Source organism: Archocentrus centrarchus, chromosome 4, assembly GCF_007364275.1.
Source record: "Archocentrus centrarchus isolate MPI-CPG fArcCen1 chromosome 4, fArcCen1, whole genome shotgun sequence".
NCBI classification, from domain to species: domain Eukaryota; kingdom Metazoa; phylum Chordata; class Actinopteri; order Cichliformes; family Cichlidae; genus Archocentrus; species Archocentrus centrarchus.
In genome coordinates, this window is record NC_044349.1 from 31,806,140 (window position 1) to 31,833,866 (window position 27,727).

Below are 27,727 nucleotides of genomic sequence, written 5' to 3' on the forward strand. Positions count from 1 at the left end.
TTTTTTTTAATCAAATCACTTTAAACTTTTTTTGAGATATGTATTAAAAAGGCCAATTACTGTCAGTGGTAGCATGAAACTGGCCTTTCATCTGAAAGCAAATAGAAACACATGCTCTCATTCTTATATCACAGGTGCATATCATGGCATTGCTCATTACACACAGCCAAATAGTATACATACAGTGCCCTCATAATGTTTCTGACAATTTATACCACCACAGTGGATTGGAACTCAAACAATCAATATGTGATCGAAGGGGAATTTTATTATTTTTTTTTGCCTGAACTGCTTAAGAGTTACATCCATTTTTATACATAGTCACCCAATGTTACTATGCATCATAGGTGGGAATTAACGTAGTATAAATACTTCGTAACTGTATTTCTTTAGGTGTTTGTACTTCAAGTATTTACTTTTCTGACAACTTTTTACTTTTATTTCCTACATTTTTCCCCATTTACTCATTATATTTTCAAAACAGGCTCATTACTTCAGGTTTAATGCATTTGAGGGAGGTTTTAATTTCCCATCACTTTGCGCCTTCAAACGTCAAATTGATTTGAGCCTAAATGGAGAGAACAGTAATTCATAAGACAATCCTATTGGTGTATCCATCACGACAGCTTGTCGCATACAAAGACATGAAAAAACAAACATAATTTATGCATCATTTATAGCACTGTACTCTGTGGATAATTAGTTTGGAATGATCTGGAACTGCATTTTTGGTGCAGATATCCATAGGTTGTGGTCACGGTACTTCAGCATCTAGCTCATGCTACAGAAGATGAGTGAGCATAAATGGAGTAACATGTTTTAAGTTGCACATAATTTCAAATGCAACAGTTCTAACAGAATAACAATGTTTATGTGTAGCTTGTCACACAGTGTGTCTACTAGCTAAAGATACAGAGGCTGCATTTCCAAGTGTGAGATAACTTCACTCAGAGATGGAGAATGATGTAAGAAAGACATGACAGTAGAGAGAGGTAAGAACTGCTCATTGGCATTTGATAAACTGGAAATTTAAAGCTTAGTACACGTAATGTCCTCATTTTTTAAATCAGATATTGGCTCTGTATATGATGTGAAGTCATGTTTTTTCATATTGGGAAATGTTCTGCAAAACAAACTGAGGGATACTAAATTTGTGTGATTCAAGGGTTGCATGAAAATACTGAGCAGTTTAGCGCAGGATAAACAGGCTAGCTTGTCATAGTGTGGTGAATTTACAGTAAAGCTCTGTGTAGGACTGGTGTACAGTGGTTGGTGTTCCCAGTCAGATTAGGTTATATCAAGGGTAGCAGAGATGAATTTGAATTAAATTTGATGATACTTAGATTTATTCACTTAATTCCACCTGCCTACAAACTGTATACTGTCTAGTTAAATAGACAGTATAAAAAGTATACTGTCAGTATAGGGGCTAGAAATCAGCCAAGATTAGCTTGCGAAACATCTGCTTACATCTTGTTGAATTAAGTTGTGTAAATCCACAAAGAGCTGTAAACCCCAGAGCAGCAGTTTTACTTTTCACTTTTACTTGAGTAAAGAAATTAAACCAATACTTAAGCTTTTACTGGAGTCCGTTTCGCTCAAGATAAAGTCTTGGTGTAGTGTCGGAGTCAGCAGCATCATTTTCACAAAAACTTTAGTGCTCACCAGAACTTGAGAACAATGTGATTTAGGATGCTCAATTAAAAAAAAATGTTCATGTGCATTTGGTTCCAGAACTGTACAGTCTCTTTTAGATGTTTTCTGATAGTCTAATCATATCTACTTGCACTTGAGCGGAACCAGTTGCACTTGTAACCCTCATGAACATCCTTGATGCTGTAAAGGAATTTTTCTTACGCAAGGGAAGATTTCTGGAATCATCTACTTTAGCTGTTTTGTGGTCTTTCAGGCCTTTTGGTGTTGCTAAGCTGGCAGTTACATTCCTTCTTTTTAAGAATGTAACAGTTTTAAGCCACTCCTAAGGAATTTGATTCGGTTTATTTGGGTTTTTCAGTCCAATGACGGCCAACATCTCTTCAGACTTCATATTGAAAGTTCCAGTGAACAGTGAACACATCAAATGCAAGTTCAACTCCAGAATTTTTATCTGCTTACTTTAAGATGAAAGAAGGCCATAAAACAGTTGGTCAATTGTTTGATGACTTTTGAGCCTTTGAAAATGTGTCATTGTGTATAAACAGTAACAGTTAGTGTAACACTTAGTGAAATACTTTTATTTTCTTCAAGGACTCTGACCTCATGGTGTGGAGAAGTGCAATGGCATCCAGATCCTTGTAGAGCCACCCATGTCAGTAAAGTCAAAGAGGTATGACCTTGACAAAGAGCAGTCCAAGCTAGACCTCAATGGCAGAACAGATTGCAGAAGATGCTTACCAGGGTTATAATATTTTTGGCTTTTACATTATAGTTTAATTTATTTTCCTTTTTATTTTCTCTTTCTAAGTCAGTTAGTTTTAATTAGTTAATTACATTTTTTATTTTTTGTTTAATGCTCAGTTTCAGTTTAGCTTTCATTAGTTCTAGTATTAGTTTTAGTTTTCCATACTTTATTTGACAGGTATAAGATTCACTGTTCATAAGATAGCAGCATTATGTGCTAAATGTGTGTAATATTAAGGACACCCATGAACATCATGAGGCAACGGGGAGCAAAACTTAAACTCCCAATAAACTCTTATCTAAAAAATATGTATCTCAAAAATGGAAAAAATATTCATAAAAATATTTAGCTAAAAAATAAATTAGGAATAAATCGGACTGCCCAGCATTAGAAGCAGGTACAGCATCAGTGCAGTAGATTAGCATTACCTCACATGTGGTGTATAACATCAGGACACAGCAAAACATTATAAACAAGAACAAACTGAACTCTGAGCATTTGAAGGAGTCAAAGCTCAAATACAACTTTTCAAGATTGTGTGTGTTTGTATTTGTTTGTGTTACACTGTGGTGTGGACATCCCAGTCTCAATAAACACATTTCTCCTTCCGTTTGCAGTGTTCCTGTCTATTGACTAGCCAGCAGTTATTTTCTTGCTGAAAAAGGTCCATTATGGTTGTCAACTTACTACATCGTGATGCTGGCTCACTGTTGGAGCCGGAGGAGCTATTCAGAGATGCAAGTTGGTTAGATACTCACTATTAGGCCTGAATTAGTCTTCTGCACTGGGTCTTTGTGGGGGCTGCACACAGAAGTCCTGCTGTGTTAATTACTTTGTGGTCGTGTCCCAGTGTTTTACCTGCAGTGTGGCTGACCGAAACAAAAAATGCTGGGACTTTTTTCCCTCTTCCTTCCTTCCGTCCTCCCTTTTTGTGGTCAGTTTTTTTTTTTTTGGCTGCAAACATAATTGTCCATCTAGTTTTTTGTTGTTTTTTCACTTTGTTCATTCCTTCACATCCATTCTGATAGCTTCAGTAATGTCCCTCCAGGAATTTGTGAGTCCTTATGTTGATTATTCCTGATTGTCATTCTCTCACTGATAAATTAAAGAAATGATCAGACAAATCACCGCACTGCATGGACCCAACATGTAGTTACATTTCTTGGGAGGTGCAGGTCAGGTTACGTTGTAGGTTGTTGTGTAGGTTCAGAGGGATTTCCATAGCCACCTTGTACACACTTCTCAGGTGGACTTTTAGGTTTATGGGGTTTTCTCCTTGAGAAGTGTTCCAAATATTTTGGCACTTGCTTCTATTTGTCGCTATCATAATGACATATGGGACTCTGCTGTTTTCTCCCAACCTGTGCTATTGCCATTATTTTGCAGAGTGGCGCGGTGATTGCTGATCTGAACAACCAATGATTTAAAAAGGAAAATCATGAAAATTATCAGGGGTCCCCAAACCTTTTCATACCACTGTATCAGAAACCTGACAGATCCATAAATACTCTGAGCAAAGCATTAAAAAAAATGCTATTTGATCTTTTACTTTCTTCTTTTTCAAATGTTTCTTGGAAAAATAGTGTTATGTACACCCATATTATTGCATGTATAATTTACATATGTATATGTTTTATAATTGTAAGACGTGGGGAAACTGGCTTGAGCACATAAAAAAGTTACCAATGCATATATAAATGTTGCCAGTGCATAGTTACCAATGCACAGATAAATGTTACCAGTACATAGATAATTGTTACCTGTGCCCTCCAACCCACCTGGTTGCTACGCCTATATTGACAAGTGTACCTGTAGTCTGTGCAGGTGCTTTATCCCTAACATGCATACTTCTGTAAATGCATCTAACTCTGTGCAGAATAATTGGATGGGGTGCTTTAGTCGTGATTTTGCGATTCAAGTGGCTGCTCAGCTCGCTACATTTTTCCACTTTCTTGGCCTCTTGTGGCTGAACAATCCACAAAAAGTTCTATATAATAACTATAATTATTACTTCAATGCAGTCATGTGGCTGTCCATCACCTGGAAAGTGACAGTGATAAGAACAGTACATCTTCTTACAGGCATTTTAAGCAGAACTGTGTTGTATCTGAGCCACCTAGCCACTGAAAGCTGGCAGGATTTTTGCTCAAGCAAAATTTTGACCATACATGTGGAACCAACAAAGTCAATACTGTAACCTAAAAGAGCACCTGATTATATCACAGCCTTTTCAGCAGCTGTTGCATCTGTGAGACAGAATGAAACCACAGATAGGGCAGCTAAATGTTTGTGCAGAATAACCTATATGTAGGAGAGCAGATCATTAAATTATCCACATACTACAGAAGAAGATGCCCAGCTGGCAGAACAAGCAACTTCACATTCTCCTATAATGCTGCATTAAATGTTGCTAGCAATTTGAAAGCACTGACAGAGACAAGTAATTTAAATATTTTGCCTTTGAGGAAGAATGCAGAACCAAATGAACTGTTTGGGGAAATGGGATGATGAAAAAAGTATTTGCCAGATAAGCAGAAACACAGTATCATGGCGCGCTGCAAACACTCTCACAGAGGGTGCTGGCTGGTTTTTAAAAATGGGGGGAAAAACTATGTTCTGTAAAGTCAGCTTAATTAGTGAGTCAAATGGGTCTTCCTCACACAAGAAGTATATTTCTCCAAAGTCCTTAAACAGAGCACATTAGGGGAAATACACAGACCCCATATGATTATGACAGCAACTAAAGGGAAATACAGCAATATGCGTGCATATATGAGGAAATTTAAAACATCAGAATATCATTTATTTCCTTTTTTGTCATTTAATCATTTAATTGAAAGAGCTCAGTTTTCATATGCTCCATATTCATTACATGTAAAGTGAAACATTTCAAGCTTTTTATTGTTTTAATTTTGATAATTATGTCTTATAGCTCATGAAAAGAACTCTAGTATCAGAAATCTAGTATTATGGGCCAGTATAAATCCAGCGTGATTTAATTTATTGTCTGAGTAAGTTACTATTCAAACAGTAGAAATACAGTGTATCTCTTGGTCCTGTTCAGTATACATAACAAGACAGGCACAAGCTGACATGACAGTTCCCAACATGATCAACTCCCTCCATGAGGAGGGAAAGCCACAGAAGGTCATTGCTGAAAAGGCTGACTGTTTTTTTGTTTAATACTACGCTTAAACAATGTCAAATAAACTGGCTTTTTTTTTTTTTTTTTTTTTTAATTATGAATATATATGAAATCCTGTCTGTTTTCTTTCTGTCACACTCCATTCTGCTCAGTCATTAAACGGCCTACAGTGTGTCTTTACTGCCACTTTACAATCTAAATAAGAGGAAAACTGAGTCTTTATGGTTTATAGTTTTGAACACACTCCCACAGACACATTCGCATGCATCTCTAGGTCCAGAAAATCATCAAGTGGAGGATAGGAAAAGAAAATGGTTTACTTAACATTGTAGGTGACATTGCCTCTTCAGTTAATCTCTGATCTTGATCAGAGATCAACCTGTTATTTGTTTGTTTTTTTGTTTCCCTTTTAGAGGAGGAGCTTCTGTGGAATTTATACCTGTATTTCTTTTTCAGCCTCAGAGTAGAGTATATAAACGGATAAGTTTATGTGTAGTTTCAGTATCTGGAAAAACAAATCTGCTGATCATGATGAAGCCGATCCTTTCTCTGACTCTCCTCTGGGCACTTTCCAGCACAGGTAAATCATCTTCATATATTAAGACTTCTCAAAACTTGTAAGAATTTGTAAGTTTTTATTTCTCCTGAAAATATACCAAGATATACCAAGAATTGGGCTACTTTTTTGATCCCATTATTGTACATTACACACTTAAAAGCAACCCAGTAATTCCCATACATCTGAATAAATCTGTGATCACAATTTAACTATTTTTCTCCACAGCTGGAGCCCTGCAGTGTCAAATCTGCAAAGATCCAACGTGTATAACCACGAATACAATTGAGTGCACTGTAGAGCAGGCATGTATAACAGCTTCCATTCAAGGTAGACGCTTAATAACATCTTTTACTTTTTCATGAGATACATGTACTGGGAGGTTAAGTCAACATTAACAAATTGAACAATGATTCTGTAGTGACTACATCTGGAATTAAGGTACCACAAATCATCAAGGGTTGCGCACCAGCCTTCTTGTGTCCACCCTTAGGCTCTCGGACATATTCGCTCAATCTAGGCATTGTGAGTGTAGCTGCATCTGTCGAATGCTGCGACAAAGACAACTGCAATTTGGCCATTCTGCCTTGTAAGTACAGATAGAATTTTTATATGAAAAAGAAAACAAAATATATATGAATGTTGGAATCCTACCACCTTCTGGCTTGGTCTGTTCAATCTGAGATGCTGAAATGTTCTCTGTTACTGAAAAATATTTTGTCTTTTTTTTTTTCTGTTTTAGTGCCTGCAGATCAGTCAAACAACAAGCTTGAGTGTTTTTCATGTGATCCCGGCTCCACTCAATGTAACTCTACAGTAAAGTGTAGTGGAGTGGAGAATCGCTGCTTTCAAGCATTGGGTAATTTTCCATATTATAAAGTTTACCAGAGTTTCTCTCCAAACATTACTGTCAAATCCTTATTTGGGTAATTTTGAAAATTTAACTTTAGTGTAAAAAAGTACATTACTCATAACTTAAACTTGTGTTTTACACTGTGCTTATAATCTGTAACATTTCAGGTGTGTGCTTTCAAGAAGCCTTCCAACTAAATTATTATATCATTTATTTGGTCTGAACATTTAATCAACCCACCAAAGTGTCCATGTATCTGACAGGTTTACTGACTGTAGTTGCTTTACAGATTAAATATTTCCTTATTGTCACAAACCAGTCCGCAACTAGTATTTGTTGCAGCATTTTTGAAAAAAGTATCCACTACCTATTCTCCAAGATTATTATAATGGAAGATTATAAGATGAAAACTATAATAATTTTTACTATAGTTCCACATGAGCAGATGTCACGATAACTTCGTCAAAAAAAAAATCTGAAAAATCTGAAAAAGTAAAACATAAAAACAAAACAATCTGTCAATTATTGTTACCTAGCAAAACTTTTGTGAGATAATTTGCTGGAATTGGGAGCATAATTTTTTGTGTAAAGCATTATTTTAGGTACACTCTTGGATTTCTTTCAGTGAAGTAAAAAAAAAAGCCAATTTTTGACACTGATGCTAGAACAAAAACATAATAGTTGTATAACAGAACATTCATCTCTTAAAATGACAACTGTCCTCTTTATATCAAATGTACTTAATTTGGGAAAATTTTCACAAGTACCTTGATTGCAGGCCAAAGTTAAAATTGTATTGTAATTGAGGTGCTCTCTGTAAAAAAAAAAAATGGTCAAAATATAATTTCTGTAAAAACTAAATGATAAAATTATCATTTTAATCTACAGCACCATCAGGTATCAGCACTTCAATTCCAGTCAAGGGTTGCATGTCTGACAACCTCTGTGCAGCAGTGTCCAGCCTGTCAAGCATCCCTGTCGTGAATCTTGGGAATGTCAGTTGTTGTAATAACAAATTGTGTAATACTGCTCCGAGAACAACAGCTACAACAGTTGTTTATCTTCTGTTTGGACTCATTTATATTCTCTATTAGAACAAAAGAAAATGCATGAAATACCCTTGAAGCTTCAGAGAGACTCAAAAAAACATCAGAACATCTTTTCATGACCCAAAAGTGTGGTTAGGAAATACAAATTTAAATGAAAGTGTGTGTTTGTGTGTGTGTGTGTGTGTGTGTGTGTGTGTGTGTGTGTGTGTGTGTGTGTGTGTGTGTGTGTGTGTGTGTGTGTGTGTGTGTGTGTCTTCCTGAAGCTGAGGTACAATAAAAATGCATCAATGCAAGACAGATTACAAGAAAAAATGCATTAACACCAATATGTCAGAAAGTATTTTACTTGGTATATATCATATTTTCTGCATATTTAAAAATTTTTGTATATTAAAAAGAACTTGAATATGACATTTTTGGAGCTGAACTGGAGCACTCTTTTCACTCTTTTTAGTGGAAAAATGGTAGTAAAAATTAAGACTCAATGAACTGAAAAGGTACAAAAAGCCTCACAGCGCCCCATCCTGGCATGAATAATCGACTGCACAAGAAAATCTGCATGAAAACTACTTCCATGGCTCTCACTATAAACAAATAAATAAAAATCCCTTTGAAACTGATTGGAATTTTAATTCTTTTTTTGTTTTTCTAATGTCATGTTGGTGGTCAAACCTTAGTGTATCATATATCAGCGTCACTGATGAATTTATGATGAATTCAGTTCCGATGGTTTTCTCTACAGCCACCTTCTCTTCAGTCTGTAAACACTCTGTATTAACTTAATATCATTGTATTCTGGTTTGACTCATTTTGACAATGTAAAAACACAAAAACAAAAATGTATCAATTTAAAAGAACTTATTCATTAAACTCAGTGTGTTGTTTATTCTTTTAAAATTGAGGTGTATTGCCTTTCGGTGGTGTTTGAATCAACAAGAACTATAATGATTTTCCTAAACAGGATATGTAAACAATAGTATAAGAAAAAAATGTTTAAGGAATTGAAATATGATTATGCTTTTATATTTCAGGAAACAGAACATCTCTCAACACAAGTGAAATAGTAAATCTGTTTCACTATCATCACAGGCTGGGAAATCACTGCAGGCCTCATTTCATTTCTGTCTGATAACCCAGGTATTGTTTAGGGCTGTTATCAGATTATCACTACACATTTAAGGTCACCATAAGAACAATAATTTATCTGAGCTGCAGTGATGTAAAATAGGCTGTTATTGTTTTAACCTGTCAGCTATTTTTTACCAGTTTGTTCAGCCCAAATGCCAGATAGTTGTTCACTAATAGCAGCTAAGTTTGTTCACTGCTAGCAAAGGCTAGATTACTACATGCAAGCACAGTTCTAATCATAGCAGATTCTTGTTTGTCAAAACTTTATTAGAATATCCAGCTTTTTCTGTAATATCAAGTATACTGTTCTTACACAACAGTATACCTGAATGCATCATTAAAAAAAAAAGTTGTGTTTGTGGTGTTATTAATTAACTGTACATATCAAACAAATGTTGACATATTAGTTGGCATCTTTTTTTTTTACCGTTCTAGATTGTTTTGGTTTAAGCTGCTCAGTTTTGAATATCTTGGTTACAGATATCTACCTTCTATAGAATAATGGATGTAAATGGCACTTGTCTTGTGTCTCAAAGCACCAAAAATACACATCTGGAAAAACTCGGCAGCAATGGCTCTTTTCAGAAATCATGAACTGAAATAAGAAATAAATGTTTTTTTAATTACATTTACACCTCCAGCTGGTTATGGTGGTTATGGTGTTCCATGTATGCCCTGCCTGCTAGCATCTTGCACCCTGCTGTTATGTGCTTGTCTCCGTGGCATCTTTGCACAGCCTACACCTGGGGTCTTGCCTGTTGTGGTAGACCCCAGCCTCTATTGATCTTGTGCAGAACTTGTTCCTGCACTGCCATGGTTAGTGCCTGATAGGTTCAGATCATTTTAATAATTCAGAGAACAAACACACAACTCTATTGAACTTGCGCAAGGAGGAGAGGTCCATTCCTTGAACTCAGCTCGCGGCTGAGCGGAAGTTATCTGTCCCGAAGGACCGCTTCCTGTGCAGCGCTTTTATTTGGACTTTCACAATAAGATCACGTGGGTTACACCAAACGCAGTTTACAGCATGTAATAAACAACGTTCTTGGCTTTTTCTTTACCATATATGGTCGTAAGCATACTGTGACATGTGCGCATGTAAAATGGCGTATACGAGACACGTATCCTATATGTGTTCTCTGCAGGCTTGAAACAGCCTACAGGTAACTACAACTTCCTTTGTAAGAAATGTCACCACGTGTTCCCATTTCAAACATAAAAACAACAGTATCATATGTACATAAAACAACTTATAGAAAATATACAAACAGAAGATATGATAAGTTATAATAAACAGAATGGAATTTATACCATAACTCCAACAGTGCCTCTGTGGCTTCTGTTAGTCCAGCTTTGTCCAGCCATTGGTAGGATTTTTCTGTTTCAGCCACTTCTTCTATCTGCCGGTGGTACATGCCGTGCAAAGACCTGTTCTTCCACGATGAGGAGGGACCCAGAGTCCCATATTAGTTGATTCAGTATTAACTTTTGTGATCATTGATTGATGTAACCAGTATGTAACCTGTAAAAACTGTGCTGATGAGCTGCCATCCCCAGGGCCTGCTTTCTGTGTTCCATGCTCAGAGACTATTCATGTTCCACCACATGCACCCCCTCAAGACAGTTACACCGGTGTGCAGGTCCCTCCAAAGGCTATTCATATTGCTGAACCTGCACATCTAGAGACTGTCAGTGTGGCTATGATGCCTCCCCAGAGATTGTTTTTGTTTCACTGGAGGCCTCCCCTGTGCCTGAGCACCTAAACCTGGTCCCAGGGTGGGGATGGCCAAGGTCCAGCCTATTCCTGAACCCATGCCTGTTCCTAGGATGAGGACAGTCAGGCCCCAGCTTCAGCCTCGTGAATCAGCAGTGGGTCCTGCCAAGATCACTGGAGGAGACAGCTAAGTGCCCTGCTTATATACCAGTCCACAGTGAGCTGTATTATTGCAACATAAGGAGCTATTCAACAATCAGGCATCACTGAGAAGTTGATCAAAGACATGGCAGTGATGGTAGATAAGGGCTTCCTAATCAGCAACTGCTGTAAATGCAAGGTGTACTGTCCACCTTTTCTAAGCAGAATCTGATGCCAGCATATCAGATTAAGGAGACAGAGGCCATAGCCAGACTGAGGTTACATGTGAAGCGAGTCATTATGAGGACAAAACAGAACAAACTTTTTACCATTATAACTTTATCATGTGTCAACATCATCCAGCTGTTTGCAGTAGCATGCATGCAGTAGCATGCATGTGTCATGGTCCTGAGCTGTTGGCCCAGTGTTTGTGTTCTTTTTGTGAAGTTCTGTTTTTTGTTATGTCTCTAGTTATGTTTATTAATTTTGTTGAGATTCTCAGTTATAGTTCTTGTATTCTGCTTTCAGTTATAGCTATAGTAAGGTGCAAAATCAAATTTCCATCTAAATCAGAGACCTTTAGAGACCGCACTAAGCAGAACACTGAAAGACGTCAGTGTTTCTGTCACTTCCTTTGTCTGTGTGAATTCCTGTTTCATGTTCATGTGCTCAAGTGTGTGTATAAGAGTGGCTGAGAGGCGAGGACAAACTGAACTTGTACTGATGTACATGGACCTTTAATTTTCTTGCAAGAGGATTAAAAGACCTTTACTGGAGACTAATCTGTGGCCTCTATTTTCTGATAAGTTTCTGAATTTATCCAACAGGCAGCAACTGAAATAAAAAATGTCCAGGATGTGAGGGGTCCTGGAGGATATTCTGTGCCCTCCTCTGGCAGCGAGTATTGAACAGTTCCTAAAGGGAGGGCAGGGGACAGCCTATAATGTTTTGACATGTATTAATGACTCTCTGGAGGAGTTTTCTGCATGCTGCTGTGCAGCTGCTGAATCATATATGTAGACAGTAGATCAAAATGCTCTCTACAAAGCAACAGTAGAAGGACACCAGCAAAATTTGGGTCAGGTGGTTGCTCCTGAAAAACCTGAGGAAATGCAGTCTCTGCTGGACCTTTTTGATCTGAGACCAGCTCTTTGATCTGAGACCAGTGGTTGTAGCTGGGGTAGTGGTGGTAGTTGGTGCAGCAGTTGTACCTGGGCAGCATTTGTAGGTTCAGCAGTTGTTGCTGGGGCATAGGCTGTAGTTGGTGTTGTAGTTGTAGTTGGTGCAGCAGTTATAGCAGGGGCTGTAGGTGTTGTTGAGGCTGCAGTTGTTGGTGCAGCAGTGGTTGTAGATGGTGCTGGTGTTGCAGTTGTTGCTGGGGCATAGGTTGTAGTTTGTTTTGTAGTTGTTGCTGGGGCAATGTTTATAGCTGGGGCTGCAGTTGTAGCAGGGGAAATAGTTGTAGTTGGTGCAGCAGTTGCAGCAGGTGCTACATTTGTTCCTGATAATGCAATTGTCGCTGTGGCAGTGGTTGAAGCTAGGGGCAGGTGTTTTGACTTGGGCAATGTTTGTACTTTGAGTTACAGTTTTGATTTGAGAAACTGGAGTTGGAATCACAGTTGTTGGTGTAGAAGCTGTTTGTTTGGCAGAGTTTGTCATTGGTGCAGTTGCAGCAGTGGTTGTAGTGGGTGCAGCAGTTATAGTTAGATCTACAGTTGTAAGTGCAGTAGTTGTTGCCGGTGTTGTGGTTCTTATTGTGACAGTGGTGGTAGCTGAGGCAAAAGTTTTAAATGGAGCAGTGGCTGTAGTTGGTGTAGCAATTGTAGCTGGTGCAGCAGTTTTACCAGTTGCACAAGCTGTACCTGCAACAGTGGTTGTAGATGGAGCAGTGGTGATTGTTGGTGTTGCATTTGTAGCTGTGGCAGGTATTGTAGCTGGGGCAGCAGATGTAGTTGAAGCTACAGCTGTAGGTGCAGCAGTTGTCCCTGGTGTTGCAATTGTACCTGAAGCAGTGGTTGCAGTAGGTGTAACAACTGTAGGTGGGAAAGGAATTGTAGTTGGTGCAGCAGTTGTAGCAGATGCAGTACTTGCAGTTTGAGCTACAGCTGTAGGTGCTGCAGTTGTTTCTGGTCTTGCAGTTGTAGCTGGATTAATGGTTGTAGCTGGGGCAGTAGTTGTAGCTGGGGCAATTGTTATTGTTGGTGCAGCGGTTGTAGCTGAGGTAGTTGTTGAAGCTGCGGCAGCAGTTGTAGCTGGTGCAGCAGTTGTAGTTACAGTTATAGTTGCTTCAGTTTTTGCTGGTGTTGCAATTGCTGTTGCTGCAGTAGTTGCTGGTGTTCCAGTTGTAGTTTGCACAGTGGCTGAAGCTGCAGCAGTGGTTATAGTTAGTGCAGTTGTGACAGTGGTTTTAGCTGGGGTAACAGTTGTAGTTTTGGCAGTGGTTGCAGTTGGTGCTGGGGTAGTGATTGTAACAGGAGCAGCAGTTGTAGTTGGAGCTACAGTTGCAGTACTTGGTGAAGTGCTTGTACTTGGGGTGGTAGTTGTAGCTGGAGCAGTGGTTCAGTTGAAGCTGTAGTTGTTGCTGGGCCAGTGGTTGTAGTTGGATGCATAGTAGGTGTAGGTGCTGCCTTTGTTGCTGGTGTTGCAGTTGTAGCTGGGATAATGGCTGTAGCTGGGGTAGTGGCTATTGGTGCGGTAGTTTCAGCTGGGGAAGTGGTTGCAGCTGGGGCAGCAGTTGTAGCTGGAGCTGTGGTTGTAGTTGGTGCAACAGTTGTAGTAGATACAGCATTTGTAGTTAGAGCTACAGTTGTAGGTGCAGCAGTCAATGCGGGTGTTGTACTGTAATTGTACCTGGGACAGTGGCTGCAGAAGTTACTGCAGTTATAGGTGGAGTAGTGGTTGTAGATCGCACAGCAGTCGTAGCAGGTGCTACAGATGTTGCTGGTGTTACGGTCATAGCTGGGGTAGTTGTTGTAACAGGAGCAGTGTTTGCAAAAGCTCCTGGTTGTAGTTGGAGAAGCATTTGAAGTTGGATCTACAGTTGTAGGAGCTGCAGCTGCTTCTGGTGTTGCAGTTGTAGATGAAGTAGTTGTTGCTTCTGTTGTTGTTGCAACTGGGGCAGTGGCTGTACTTGGTGTTGCAATTGTCGTTTGGGAAGCGGTTGAATTGTTTTAGTAGTTGGAGTTACAGCTGTAGGTGCAGTAGTTGTTGCTTGTGTTGCCATTGTACCAGGGACAGTGGTTGTAGCTGGGGATGTAGGTGTAGCTGGGGTAGTGGTGGTAGTTGGTGCAGCAGTTGTACCTGGGCAGCATTTGTACCTGGGACAGTGGCTGTAGGTTGTGTTGAGGTTGCAGCTGGAGCAGTGGTTGAGGTTGGTGCAATTGTGGCAGTGGTTTTGGCTGGGGTAGCAGTTATAGTTGGGGCACCAGTTGTTTTAGCAGTTGTACTTGGTGTTCGACTTGTTTTTTGGGAAGTGGTAGTTTTTCTTGTTTTAATAGTTTTAGTTACAGTTGTAGGTGCAGTTGTAGCTGGGGCAGTGGTTTTACCTTGGGCGGTGGCTTTAGGTGGGGCAGTGGCTTTAGATGGTGTTACAGTTGTAGTTTGGGCAGCAGTTGTACTTGGTGCTGCAGTTGTAGCTTTGGCAGTGGTTTTACTTGGTCTAGCAGATGTAGCAGGTACTGCAGTTCTAGCTGAATCTACAGTTGTAGGTGAAAGTAGTTGTTGCCAGTCTTAAGATTGCAGCTGGGTGGTTGTAGCTGGGAAACTGGTTGTAGTTGTTTTAGCAGTTGTAGTTAGGGCAGTGGTTGTACTTGGTGTTCCACCTCTTTTTTGGGAAGTAGTTTTCCTTGTTTTAGTAGTTTTAGATGTTAGATTCAACTCATTGTCATTGTGCGCACAAGGCACACAACGAAATGATCGTTCCAGATCACTCATCCAGAGACGAGCATCTGCGGTCATGCAGCCAGAGACCGGCGCTACTTACAGTTGTAGGTGCAGTTGTAGTTGCCATAGTTTATGCTGATGTTGTGTTGTACTGTAGCTGGAGCACTAGTTTTAGTGGCTGTAGTTGATGCTGCAGCTGTAGCTTGAGAACAGCTTGATCCACTGGTTATATTACCAACAATTTGCATGAAAGGTAGAGAACCCAAGCTTAAAGCAGCTTCACGCAGGTTTGTAGATGCACAGCCATAAGAGGGAGCCCCTGTTTACTGTGGATCAAAAAGGAGAATTTTAAAAATTTTAACAGATTTCTTAAATTAGCTCCTCTCAGGAAATAACAACGAAGTAAGAGTAACTTTACAGGTTTTTGAAATGTTCTGTTTGCTCAACCTTCATTCTTTTACTAAAACAAAACAAAAACAAAAACATAACAAAAACAGACCTAATTTCTTCAAACTTTCTTATTAAAAACAGGCACTCATAATGTCAGAAGTGAAATTACGACAGTGCTTCCCCAGCAGGTGTTGTTTTATAACTATCCATAACTGCCACTGCAGTCTTTTTATTTAGAGTGGCATCCTTTAGTTTGTTTTTTGTTTGTGTGTTTTTGTTTTTTTTTTAAGTAAAATCAGTGTGTGCCATTCTTTTCAGAATCATTCAACCTTTTTATCCTTATGGGCATTTCCCACCTTTTTTCACATATTTTTCTGTAGAATAAATGGGGAAATTCAATAATTTACAGACTGAATAATAATATATCAATCTAGCAATACTAATATATTTCTTATGTAGTTGTCAAATCTGCTTTGTAAGATGATCTGTTGTCAGATCTTCATCTTTAAACCTTAAAAGTTACAGGATAAAAAGTAACATTTATTCCAAATGACACTGCACGAAAAGAAGCATATTCGTCCCCGTATACTGATGCGGGCGCCGCTAGTAAATGACAGCTTTCGTCAGCATACGGGGATGCGCATTTTCATTCGCCTGAGAGGGATATGGTCGTTTACGTACCACCAGAATCAGCGGGGGGTAAAGGTACGGGGGGAGCCGGCCCGCGGGAGGTGTGAACGCCTCTACTTTACATATGAATAGCAGCGCTGCAAGCCGAAGCAGCGGCAACAGACCCACGTAGCTTCTCTGTCACTGGATTAAAAAAAAAATGCCATCACAATTCAGCACTCACATGTGATTGGCTGGTAGATCTGTCCCCCATTGGCCTTTATAAAGACAGGCCTGGGTAAGCCCCTCCCTAATAAATAATAACCCATCCATCCATCCATCCATTCGCTTCCGCTTATCCTGGTCAGGGTCGCGGGGGGGCTGGAGCCTATCCCAGCTGTCATAGGGCGAGAGGCAGGGTACACCCTGAACAGGTCGCCAGCCTGTCACAGGGCCAACACAGAGAGACGAACAACCTGTCACACTCACATTCACACCTATGGGCAATTTAGAATAGCCAATTAACCTAACCCCAGTAAGTGCATGTCTTTGGAATGTGGGAGGAAACCGGAGTACCCGGAGGAAACCCACGCAAGCACGGGGAGAACATGCAAACTCCACACAGAGAGAGGGAGAGGCCTGGGCCAAGGTGGAATCGAACCCAGGCCTTCCAGATGGTATTCTATCTGTGAGGCAACAGCGCTAACCACTGCGCCACCAGTAATAAAAATTCTTTTTAATTATTATTTCTGTGATATACCTTGTATGTTATGTTGTATTCATGCCATGCTAATAACCTCAACTAAAAGGAATTCAATTAAGAGAAACAAATTGTGAGGCACAAGTTTGAATTTCTTTTTTTTTTTATTTACAAAGCAATATGCACATACACACACACACACACACATCATATATAAGAAAACAAAAACATTATGACATATATTGCTTTGCTACTTCTGGGCCATGTGGTGGTGGCTTTCTCTCAGAGCATGGTCCAGCATACAAACACTTATGGTGCACGGTGTTGTATTTAGGGTGAGCTTCTAGTCTGTCTTGCAGTTTGGCTCAGAGGTCACTGAGCTCCTGGCTGGGGAAACTTGGGGGTCTTAATCCAGCCCGATACGCCATCTGAGACGCCATCCTCCTCATCCAACATGAGGTCAGTGGTGACACCGTCCCAGAAGGCAACCTCCTTCACTGCCAGGACACTTGCTCTCACCTCCAGCTGCTGCTGACACAGAGCACACATTAAGTCATTATGAAACTATATGAAATATTGTGAAAAATCAGGAAACTACACTGAAAGTTTGAGTCTCTTGACTTTGAATGTACACATAGCAGATAAGACCCTGAATGCAAAAAAAAAAAAATTAATCAGCCCATCTTTGTCATCAAAAACAATGGTTATGTGACAAAGTACCAACTCCTGCATCCTGTGAATAAAAGACAAATGAACAAGTACTTTGAAAAAATTTTACATTGATAAAAGTACTTCAGTGATTTTGGTCATTAACCCTTGAGGCACCTTTAAACTGATTATACACTTTTTATCTTTTAGGTCCCAAAATGTTACAGCTGCTAAAACTATAAACATTCAATGTTATTTATTTTCACCTTCACTGCATCACCTTTTTATATACATTTTGGGTTGTTCAAAAGAAGCCAGATTTTATATAAAGTTAAAAAAAAAAAAAGTAATATTTCCCAAAAATAAAACTGCATTTACAAGCTAACTACACAAATACAGCAGACCAACAATCCAATCCAATACGTCTTACCGGCTTCCTTCTTGCACGTCACCGGGCAGGATTTTTAATGGCTGTCGCCTTTTCCGGAACGTGAGGCTGACTGTAGCGGAAGCTGCGGCAAACTGTCTGTAGGTTTTGCAAGAAGCTGGAAAACATTTTTGTACATTGTAAATAAAGAGTGTAAACACAGTGCATACATAAACATATTCAGGCAAAAAACAAACAACACCAATAGATACTTACACACAATTATATCACGGTCCACGCATTAGGAACACTCACACTTGCGTTGTGAGGCCGAACACAGTCTGTGGAAAATAAAGGTGAAAATAAATAAGAGTAAAAACATTTTAAGTTCTTCTTTCCTCCACACATTGAATACTGCTGCTTTGTTTCTGATTCTTACCTCTGCAGAGGATCATACCGGCTTTTATTGGATTCAGAGTTGTGCAGGCCGCGAACTGCTTCCTATAAGATGAAACCAAATAAAAATAAGAAACCAAATCACAATACGTCTGTCAGCTTACTGTGACCATTCCTCCACTCTTAGTATTTTTGTTTTAGAAATGACCAAGTCTTACCGCAGTTTTTGGATTGTGCTGCCATCTTTTCCTCTTGAGTAGGTGAGTCTTTGTTAGAGTCCAGAGGATCGCGTCTCTACGCAATAGACGCCATCTTGTCTTTCAGTGCTGGTAGAAACTTGAGTTAACTGAGGAGATAACCCACTCATTGCAGCCAGCAGTGTCTTCTCGTCTACAGCGGGGCTGGTTGAAGCTGGCCGGTAGAGAGGCCCGCTTTCACGAGGAGCTTCTGGGGTGTTGAAAATATAGACGATGTCCTCCATTGTACCAGGAAAGCAGCGTAGACAAAGAACGCCATTCAGTTTGAACGGAAGAGAACGACGGCACTGATTTCCTTTGGTCTTGCGAGACCTTCAGCGTGATCCCACACGTGATCTGTATTGTCCAATCACAGGCGAGGAAGCTGCCACGCGGAATTCAATTCATTTCATTTCATTTCAATTCAATTCAATTCAATTCAATTCAATTCAATTCAATTCAATTCAATTCAATTCAATTTTATTTATATAGCACCAAATCACAACAAACAGTCGCCTCAAGGCGCTTTGTATTGTGGGTAAAGACCCTACAATAATACAGAGAAAACCCAACAGTCAAAACGACCCCCTATGAGCTGGAAGACACACATCCACTGCCTGTTTTTTCTTTTTTTTTTTTACATTCTTCTCATGAAGGTTTTGCTGATATCTCTTATGTACATCCATGTATAGCAAAATAAAAGTTTATATGTTTATATGTTTTCTTATTACATCTGCCTTGGTAGTCTTTAATGTCATTAATGCATGTGAACATTCACTGAACGTTTATGGCAGCGTTCATGGGATGTTGTCTGAATGTTCAATGCTAGCTGGGAAGCCACTGCACAGGAGAGGATGATGGTGTGACAGACTTTTTGTTACAGTGAATTAGACTGAAAACTGAGTTTGCTTTTCAATGAAAATAATGCTTGTAGTGTCACCAAAATCAAGTTATAGCCTTTGTTTATCTCCCTCAGTCCACTAAAGTTTAGGGTTCACAAAAAACTCCATGACAAAGGCTCACAGACAGAAGCTCACAGCCTTACTGGAAAAAGGGACAAAAGCTGAAAACGTCCAAAAGTATATTTCCAACTAGATAATTCAAATTTATAAAATAGAATGACTTCTTCTGAGTTTAGTCTTGTTTGAATGTTTCACTGTATAATTTATGTGTAGTCACACTGTAATGGAAAAAGGCTTAAAAGATGATAATGTAAATTTGATTATATATATCTCAAAATAAAAATATGCTGCTTACAACTGTTGGGAGGGGTAGACCACTGGTGAGTACTGGTGACCACTGCTGAGTACTGGTGACCACTGGTGAGTACTTGATTTGCATTTGTATGACTCACAGAAACCTCCTTTACATATGAGAGCCGGCCCTAGACCTGAGGAGAGGGGGGAGCTGAGGGAGCACTGACACAGAGAGTCCACGGCAGTTTCCCTACAGTTTATTGTTCTGGCCAAAGCCTCCTGCTGAAAGCCCTAAAGCTCAAGGCGCGCGGCAATATTACATACAAGAAACTGTCGAAAAACCCACTTTTCATGCAGTGTGAGGGTAAATGCTTCCTCTTTTTTTATGCTTAAGATGTGTCACAAAGGAAAATCAGCTCATTTTTGGTAGAAAAAGCGATGATTTATACAATAGAAAGACTCACTAGTTGATTGAAGGCATTGGTCCTCAACTCCTTGACATTGTAGTGTAGAGGTGTACTGAGAGGTGGAGGGGTCACAAGCATTACAAAGTCTGCCATTATGTAACATAGGAACTGGGTCTGAAACAGAAAAGATCATTTTATTTTAGAACAGACATCCTTACATCAGCATATTTTTTTTTTGTTTTTATATTCTTTTCTTCTCTTCAAAAAGCAACTTATTATTCAACTTACCAGCCAGAGTTTCTGAGTTGCAGTCATCTGTGTTGCAGCACCGGGCAGATGTGAGAGCACTTTGAAAACCCAGATTGACTGAAAATATCTGAGAAAGTGTGCCTGCACACAGGGAGGGAGGTGCACATGCCTTGTAGATTTGCCTTCCCTGACTTCTAAATGAAACAGCGAGAAATTCAAAGTGCAGTTCAGTAATGCCGATGGAAAACACACATAACTTCAAAGTATTTGCAATTTACTGAAAAGTATCAGAAGATCTGAAGAAAAGACTACCTAGAATTGTAGCTGTGACACACATCGTGTCTGAGGAACACGTAGCTGATACAGAGCTCGAACAAGCTGCAACAAGTGCAGTTTTGACACAAGAATGAGTTGGTTTGCCTGTGCTGGAGAGTGCCCAGACTTGAATCAGAGAAAAGATCAGCTTCATCCTGATGAACAGGTCAGTGCTGTGGATTAGTTTCCCTGGATTGTGATACTAAACCTGAGGAGCACCAGTACACTTTATATAACCAACAGGATTGGATGTGTATACATTTTTATAGTCTGAATATTCAGGCAATCATCTCCTCTTTCATCAAATCACAGTGGCAGCACACCGTGCCACACCTTTTCTTAACACAGATCAATGAAAACAAAAATGTGTCAAAACAAGAGTGATTTTTTAAAAAGAAATTATCTAGAAATGGAATGAGATAGATTTCTTTTAGCATGTCCTAGATACTACAACACAAGTCCCTAAATGGACATTTTTGTTTTGTATTTTTATTCTTTTTCCTCACAGTATTTTTGCTCTCCCTAGGAAGTGTTCATGCTAAACTAAATTGTGGCTAAATACAATAGTAGCTATGTCTGCTTGTCTGCATGGCTTTAGTTCCTATAAAACCTTATTAAAAAATAATTAAACTCTATGATTATAGCCACAACAAGCATATGCAAACAGACAGGTTAGCTGGCTTGTAATTATTGGCTGGTCTTTACCTTACAATACAAAGCCCCTTGAGGTGACAGTTGGGATTTGCCGCTATATAAATAAAATAAAATCGAATTGAATTAACTTCCTTGTCCTACCTCATAATGGAGTGTTGAACCATCAGGGATAAAAAGTGAAAAAAAGACAAGTCATGTAAAACACAATTCTTAAACATAAATTAATGTTATAGTGTGAAATCAGTTTATTCATTTTCACATTACAACTGTAGCCCAGTAGCTGTTTGATTCTTTGTTAAAAACCACTGGAACATGTTGTGTGTAAAATATCACTTGGATAGGGAAGTAACTGTCTGGCCTTAACCGCAGTCTGTTATTTCAGAGATTGACTTGCATGTACTTCTTGTCTTCCTGCTAATCTGGACTAATAAAAAACACCACAACCGGTCTGTTCAGTAATATTAGACAGACGTTAGATCTGCTGCAGCGGGTGTGGCAGCTGCCTTGCCTTGTTTATTAGTTGGCAAATTAAGTTGGCAAACAAAAGACTGTTTTTTCACGGTGTTGTGTTGCTCTCTTGTTAATTTGCCACAACTGCTGTCATTGAATTGATACCACTGCCACCCTCTATTTATATATTAATAATAGCATGCTTAAAAACAAACATACAGGGGGCACAATAAGTACTCACACACGTTATCCATGCAGCTTTTTTTTTTTTTTTTATATCTTTTTCTTTCTTAGCTTGTTTAAACAGTTGTTAAGTCTGGTTATTCATGAAAAAGTGTGCTACTAGTAAGGTTTCCAAGAAATCTTCAAGGCCACAGGACTAAAGTTTTATTAGACATAGATCACAGAAACCCAAACTGGAAAAACTGTAGCAGAACAACGTATTCATGGAAACTACAAACACTTACATATAGAAATAAAATAAAATACTTTACAGTTTATTTTCAGTGCCACTTGCTGCCAACATAAAAAACAACATTCAATTGAATCTCTAATTTCTTTTCCCCCTAGAGGAATGCTAATTCACGCGGGTTAGCTTCATATACACCAATACTTCTAGAAGTATATAAATAAATACATAAATACAAAAAAATTAGTTTACGCTTTAGATCTTTTAAGAATTGTACACTTTTCTTGACAGATTTCCCTGATTTCTAAATAAGAATGAAGAGAAGAATTCCAAGCAGCAAATGGATAAAACCTAGTCTGCTAGAAGTTGCATTACTTGTAGTTGTTTTAGCTGTGGATGACTGGGCCACTGAGCTGGAGGATGTTGGGGCTGCAGTTGTAGCTGTGACTGCTGTAGTACCTGCAGTGGTTGTGCCTGTGGCTGTGGTGCTAGATGTAGCAGTTGTAGATGGGGAGGTGGTGGTAGCTGCAGCGGATGTAGCTCCAGTGGTTGGAGCTGCGGTGGTGGCTGCGGTGGTAGCTGCGGCGGTAGCTGCGGTGGTGGCTGCAGCGGTGGTGGCTGGGGCTGCAGTGGCAGCTCCAATGGTGGTGGCTGGGGCTGCGGTGGTAGCTCCAACGGTGGTGGCTGGGGCAGCTGTTGTAGCTGGGGCAACGGTGGTAGCTGGGGCAGCTGTTGTAGCTGGGGCTGCGGTTGTAGCTGGGGCCACGGTTGTAGCTGGGGCTGTGGTGGTAGCTGGGGCAGCTGTTGTAGCTAGGGCAGCGGTGGTAGCTGGGGCAGCTGTGGTAGCTGGGGCAACAGTGGTAGCTGGGGCAGCTGTTGTAGGTCCAACGGTTGTAGCTCCATTGGTTGTAGCTGGGGCAGCTGTTGTAGCTGGGGCAGCTGTTGTAGGTCCAACGGTTGTAGTTCCAATGGTTGTAGCTGGGGCAGCTGTTGTAGGTCCAACGGTTGTAGCTCCAACGGTTGTAGCTGGGGCAGCGGTTGTAGCTGGGGCAGCGGTGGTAGCTGGGGCAGCTGTGGTAGCTGGGGCAACGGTGGTAGCTGGGGCAGGTGTGGTAGCTGGGGCAGCGGTTGTAGCTGGGGCAGCTGTTGTAGCTGGGGCTGCGGTGGTCGCTGGGGCTGCGGTGGTAGCTGGGGCAGTTGTTGTAGCTGGGGCAGCGGTTGTAGCTGGGGCAGCTGTTGTAGCTGGGGCAAAGGTGGTAGCTGGGGCAGCTGTTGTAGCTGGGGCAGCTGTTGTAGGTCCAACGGTTGTAGCTCCAACGGTTGTAGCTGGGGCAGCTGTTGTAGCTGGGGCTGCAGTTGTAGCTGGGGCTGCGGTGGTAGCTGGAGCAGCTGTTGTAGCTAGGGCAGCGGTGGTAGCTGGGGCAGCTGTGGTAGCTGGGGCAGCTGTGGTAGCTGGGGCAACAGTGGTAGCTGGGGCAGCTGTTGTAGGTCCAATGGTTGTAGCTCCAACGGTTGTAGCTGGGGCAGCTGTTGTAGCTGGGGCAGCTGTTGTAGGTCCAACGGTTGTAGCTCCAACGGTTGTAGCTGGGGCAGCGGTGGTAGCTGGGTCAGCTGTGGTAGCTGGGGCAACGGTGGTAGCAGGGGCAGCTGTGGTAGCTGGGGCTGCGGTGGTAGCTGGGGCAGCTGTTGTAGCTGGGGCTGCTGTTGTAGCTGGGGCTGTTGTTGTAGCTGGGGCAGCTGTTGTAGCTCCAACGGTTGTAGCTGGGGCAGCTGTGGTAGCTGGGGCAGCTGTTGTAGGTCCAACGGTTTGTAGCTCCAACGGTTGTAGCTGGGGTAGCTGTGGTAGCTCCAACGGTGGTAGCTGGGGCAGCGGTGGTAGCTGGGGCAGCGGTGGTAGCTGGGGCAGCTGTTGTAGCTGGGGCAACGGTGGTAGCTGGGGCAACGGTGGTAGCTGGGGCAGCTGTTGTAGCTCCAACGGTTGTAGCTGGGGCAGCTGTTGTAGCTCCAACGGTTGTAGCTGGGGCAGCTGTTGTAGCTGGGGTAGCTGTTGTAGCTCCAACGGTTGTAGCTGGGGCAGCGGTTGTAGCTGGGGCAGCGGTGGTAGCTGGGGCAGCTGTTGTAACTGGGGCAATGGTGGTAGCTGGGGCAGCTGTTGTAGCTGGGGCAACGGTGGTAGCTGGGACAGCTGTTGTAGGTCCAATGGTTGTAGCTCCAACGGTTGTAGCTGGGGCAGTTGTTGTAGCTGGGGCTGCAGTGGTAGCTGGGGCAGCTGTTGTAGCTGGGGCAATGGTGGTAGCTGGGGCAACGGTGGTAGCTGGGGCAGCTGTTGTAGCTCAAACGGTTGTAGCTGGGGCAGCTGTTGTAGCTCCAACGGTTGTAGCTGGGGCAGCTGTTGTAGCTGGGGTAGCTGTTGTAGCTCCAACGGTTGTAGCTGGGGCAGCTGTTGTAGCTGGGGCAGCGGTGGTAGCTGGGGCAGCTGTTGTAGCTGGGGCAACGGTGGTAGCTGGGGCAGCTGTTGTAGCTGGGGCTGTTGTTGTAGCTGGGGCAGCTGTTGTAGCTCCAACGGTTGTAGCTGGGGCAGCTGTGGTAGCTGGGGCAGCTGTTGTAGGTCCAACGGTTGTAGCTCCAACGGTTGTAGCTGGGGTAGCTGTGGTAGCTCCAACGGTGGTAGCTGGGGCAGCGGTGGTAGCTGGGGCAGCGGTGGTAGCTGGGGCAGCTGTTGTAGCTGGGGCAACGGTGGTAGCTGGGGCAACGGTTGTAGCTGGGGCAGATGTTGTAGCTCCAACGGTTGTAGCTGGGGCAGCTGTTGTAGCTCCAACGGTTGTAGCTGGGGCAGCTGTTGTAGCTGGGGTAGCTGTTGTAGCTCCAACGGTTGTAGCTGGGGCAGCGGTTGTAGCTGGGGCAGCGGTGGTAGCTGGGGCAGCTGTTGTAACTGGGGCAATGGTGGTAGCTGGGGCAGCTGTTGTAGCTGGGGCAACGGTGGTAGCTGGGACAGCTGTTGTAGGTCCAATGGTTGTAGCTCCAACGGTTGTAGCTGGAGCAGTTGTTGTAGCTGGGGCTGCAGTGGTAGCTGGGGCAGCTGTTGTAGCTGGGGCAATGGTGGTAGCTGGGGCAACGGTGGTAGCTGGGGCAGCTGTTGTAGCTCCAACGGTTGTAACTGGGGCAGCTGTTGTAGCTCCAACGGTTGTAGCTGGGGCAGCTGTTGTAGCTGGGGTAGCTGTTGTAGCTCCAACGGTTGTAGCTGGGGCAGCTGTTGTAGCTGGGGCAGCGGTGGTAGCTGGGGCAGCTGTTGTAGCTGGGGCAACGGTGGTAGCTGGGGCAGCTGTTGTAGCTGGGGCAACGGTGGAAGCTGGGACAGCTGTTGTAGGTCCAATGGTTGTAGCTCCAACGGTTGTAGCTGGGGCAGTTGTTGTAGCTGGGGCTGCGGTGGTAGCTGGGGCAGCTGTTGTAGCTGGGGCTGCGGTTGTAGCTGGGGCAGCGGTTGTAGCTGGGGCAGCTGTTGTAGGTCCAATGGTTGTAGCTCCAATGGTTGTAGCTGGGGCAGCGGTTGTAGCTGGGGCAGCTGTGGTAGCTGGGGCAACGGTGGTAGCTGGGGAAGCTGTGGTAGCTGGGGCAACAGTGGTAGCTGGGGCAGCTGTTGTAGGTGGGGCAACGGTGGTAGCTGGGGCAGCTGTTGTAGCTGGGGCTGCTGTTGTAGCTGGGGCAGCTGTTGTAGCTGGGGCTGCGGTGGTAGCTGGGGCAGCTGTTGTAGCTGGGGCAGCTGTTGTAGGTCCAACGGTTGTAGCTCCAACGGTTGTAGCTGGGGCAGCGGTGGTAGCTGGGGCAGCGGTTGTAGCTGGGGCAGCGGTTGTAGCTCCAACGGTTGTAGCTGGGGCAACGGTTGTATCTCCAACGGTTGTACCTGCTGCACTTGTAGCTGGGGTTGTGGTGGTTGTTGGTGCTGCAGTTGTTGTAGATGGAAAACACTTTGGTCCATCGATTATGTTACCAACGTTTTGCATGAAAGGCAGAGAACGCAGGCTCATAGCAGCTAGACACAGGTTTTTAGATGCACAGCCAAAAGCGGGAAAAGTTTTGCCGTTGCTGTTCACTGTATTTTAAAAAGAAGAAACAAAAAATTGTAATAATTTCAACAGAATATTTTAATATGACAACATTCAGGGAATACCAAACAAGTAAGAGTATCTTAAAAGCATTTTAAAATGTTCTGTTTGCTGACATCCAGTGTTGAAACTTTAAGCCTTTTTGCAATGACTTTCAGATTCCGTTCTTATCAGATGTTTCAAAAATGAAAATCAATTCCTTTTTGGTAGAGAAACCGATGATACAAATGATAGAATATAAAGACTCACTCATTGATTCAAAACATTGCTCCTCGACTCCCTGACATTGTAATGTAGAAGTGCATTGAGAGGTGGAGGGGTCACAAACATTACAAACTCGACCATTATTTGACTGAAGAGCAGGGGCTGAAACAGAAAAGACAATTTCATTTTAGAACAGAGAACATTTCAGCCAAAGTCAGAATATTGTTTCTTTTTTTATTATCTTGTTTTCAATAAGCCACTTTTTCATCAATTTATACTTACGAGCCAGAGTTTCTGAGTTGCAGTTATCAGTGTTGCAGCACATGGCAGATGCGAGAGCACTTTGAACACCCAGATTAACTGAAAATGTCTGATTCCCCGTGGCTAGACACAGGGAGGAAGATGCACATCCCTTGTAGATTTGTGTTACTGGAGTTCCAGATGAAAAAGCTGCAAATTCAAATTGCAGTTCATTAATGTTAATGGAAAACACACATAATTTGTAACTCACTGAAAAGTATCAGAAGATATGACTACCTAGAATTGTAGCTGTGACACACATCGTCTCTGAGGAACATGAAACTAGGTTTGAACAAGTTGCACTTGTGCAGTTTTGACACTGAAGGGCTCCAGCTGCACTCAGGAGAAGAGACAAAGCAATAATTATCACATTTAAAATATACAGTAATATACAGTATTTTTAAATGTTTATATTGGCTACGACAGTAAGATTATAGTGGAGTAGATCCCACTGTATTAATTCGAAACAAAACAAAGAAAACAAATTATCCAAAATTAGAGAGAAAAATGTTTAAACTATGGTCTCTTTTACCTGGAGTATTGTTAGAGTAGATTTACCTGTGCTGGAGAGTGCCCAGAGGAGAATCAGAGAAGTGATCAATTTCATCCTGATGAACAGGTCAGTACTGTGGATTAGTTTCCCTGGACTGTGATACTAAACCTGAGGAGCACCAGTACACTTTATATAATGAACAGGATTGGGTGTGTATACATTTTTATAGCATGAATATTCAATCATCTCCTCTTTCATCAAATTACTGTGGCAGCACTCCTTACCACACCTTTTCTCAACTCAATTTTAAAAAGTGCATCACAACAAAAGAGGGAAAACAATTTCCCAAAAATGGTATGAGAAAGATTCCCTTTAGCATGTCATAGTTGCTACAAAGCCTGTTTCTAGATAGAGGAACCCTAGATAAACTAAATTGTGGCTAAATACAGCAGTAGGTTAGCTAATGTCCTGTTCCTACATCACTGTGGAGTGTATAGGCATTAGAGTTAAACAATGAAAAGAAAAATCATACAAAACATAATTCTTAATAAATCCACAATAAACATAAAAGAGTGTTCAAATGTGAGATTAGTTTGCTGATTCTCACAGTACAAGTGATGTAGTTCAGTAGCTGTTTGATGCTTTGTTTTATGCATCAATGAGTGCAAAATGAGAGCAAAACATTAGATGTTCCTTGACGCAAAAACCAGTGATCATGTTGTGCGTAAAATA

General features: G+C 41.7%; 1 protein-coding gene across 1 annotated transcript; it reads right to left on the reverse strand.

Moving 5' to 3' along the window:
* Positions 1-24,402: 24,402 nt before the first annotated feature.
* LOC115779620 (mucin-1-like) lies at positions 24,403-27,175 on the reverse strand (the record flags this gene model as incomplete). Its single annotated transcript, XM_030728385.1, has 10 exons — positions 27,061-27,175; positions 26,740-26,835; positions 26,485-26,652; positions 26,248-26,364; positions 25,692-25,985; positions 25,549-25,565; positions 25,129-25,497; positions 25,045-25,061; positions 24,829-24,953; positions 24,403-24,698 (listed from the first exon to the last, which is right to left on the reverse strand). Coding segments are annotated over exons 1-10 (1,548 nt in total), but the record flags the coding sequence as incomplete, so codon positions are not given.
* Positions 27,176-27,727: the final 552 nt, after the last annotated feature.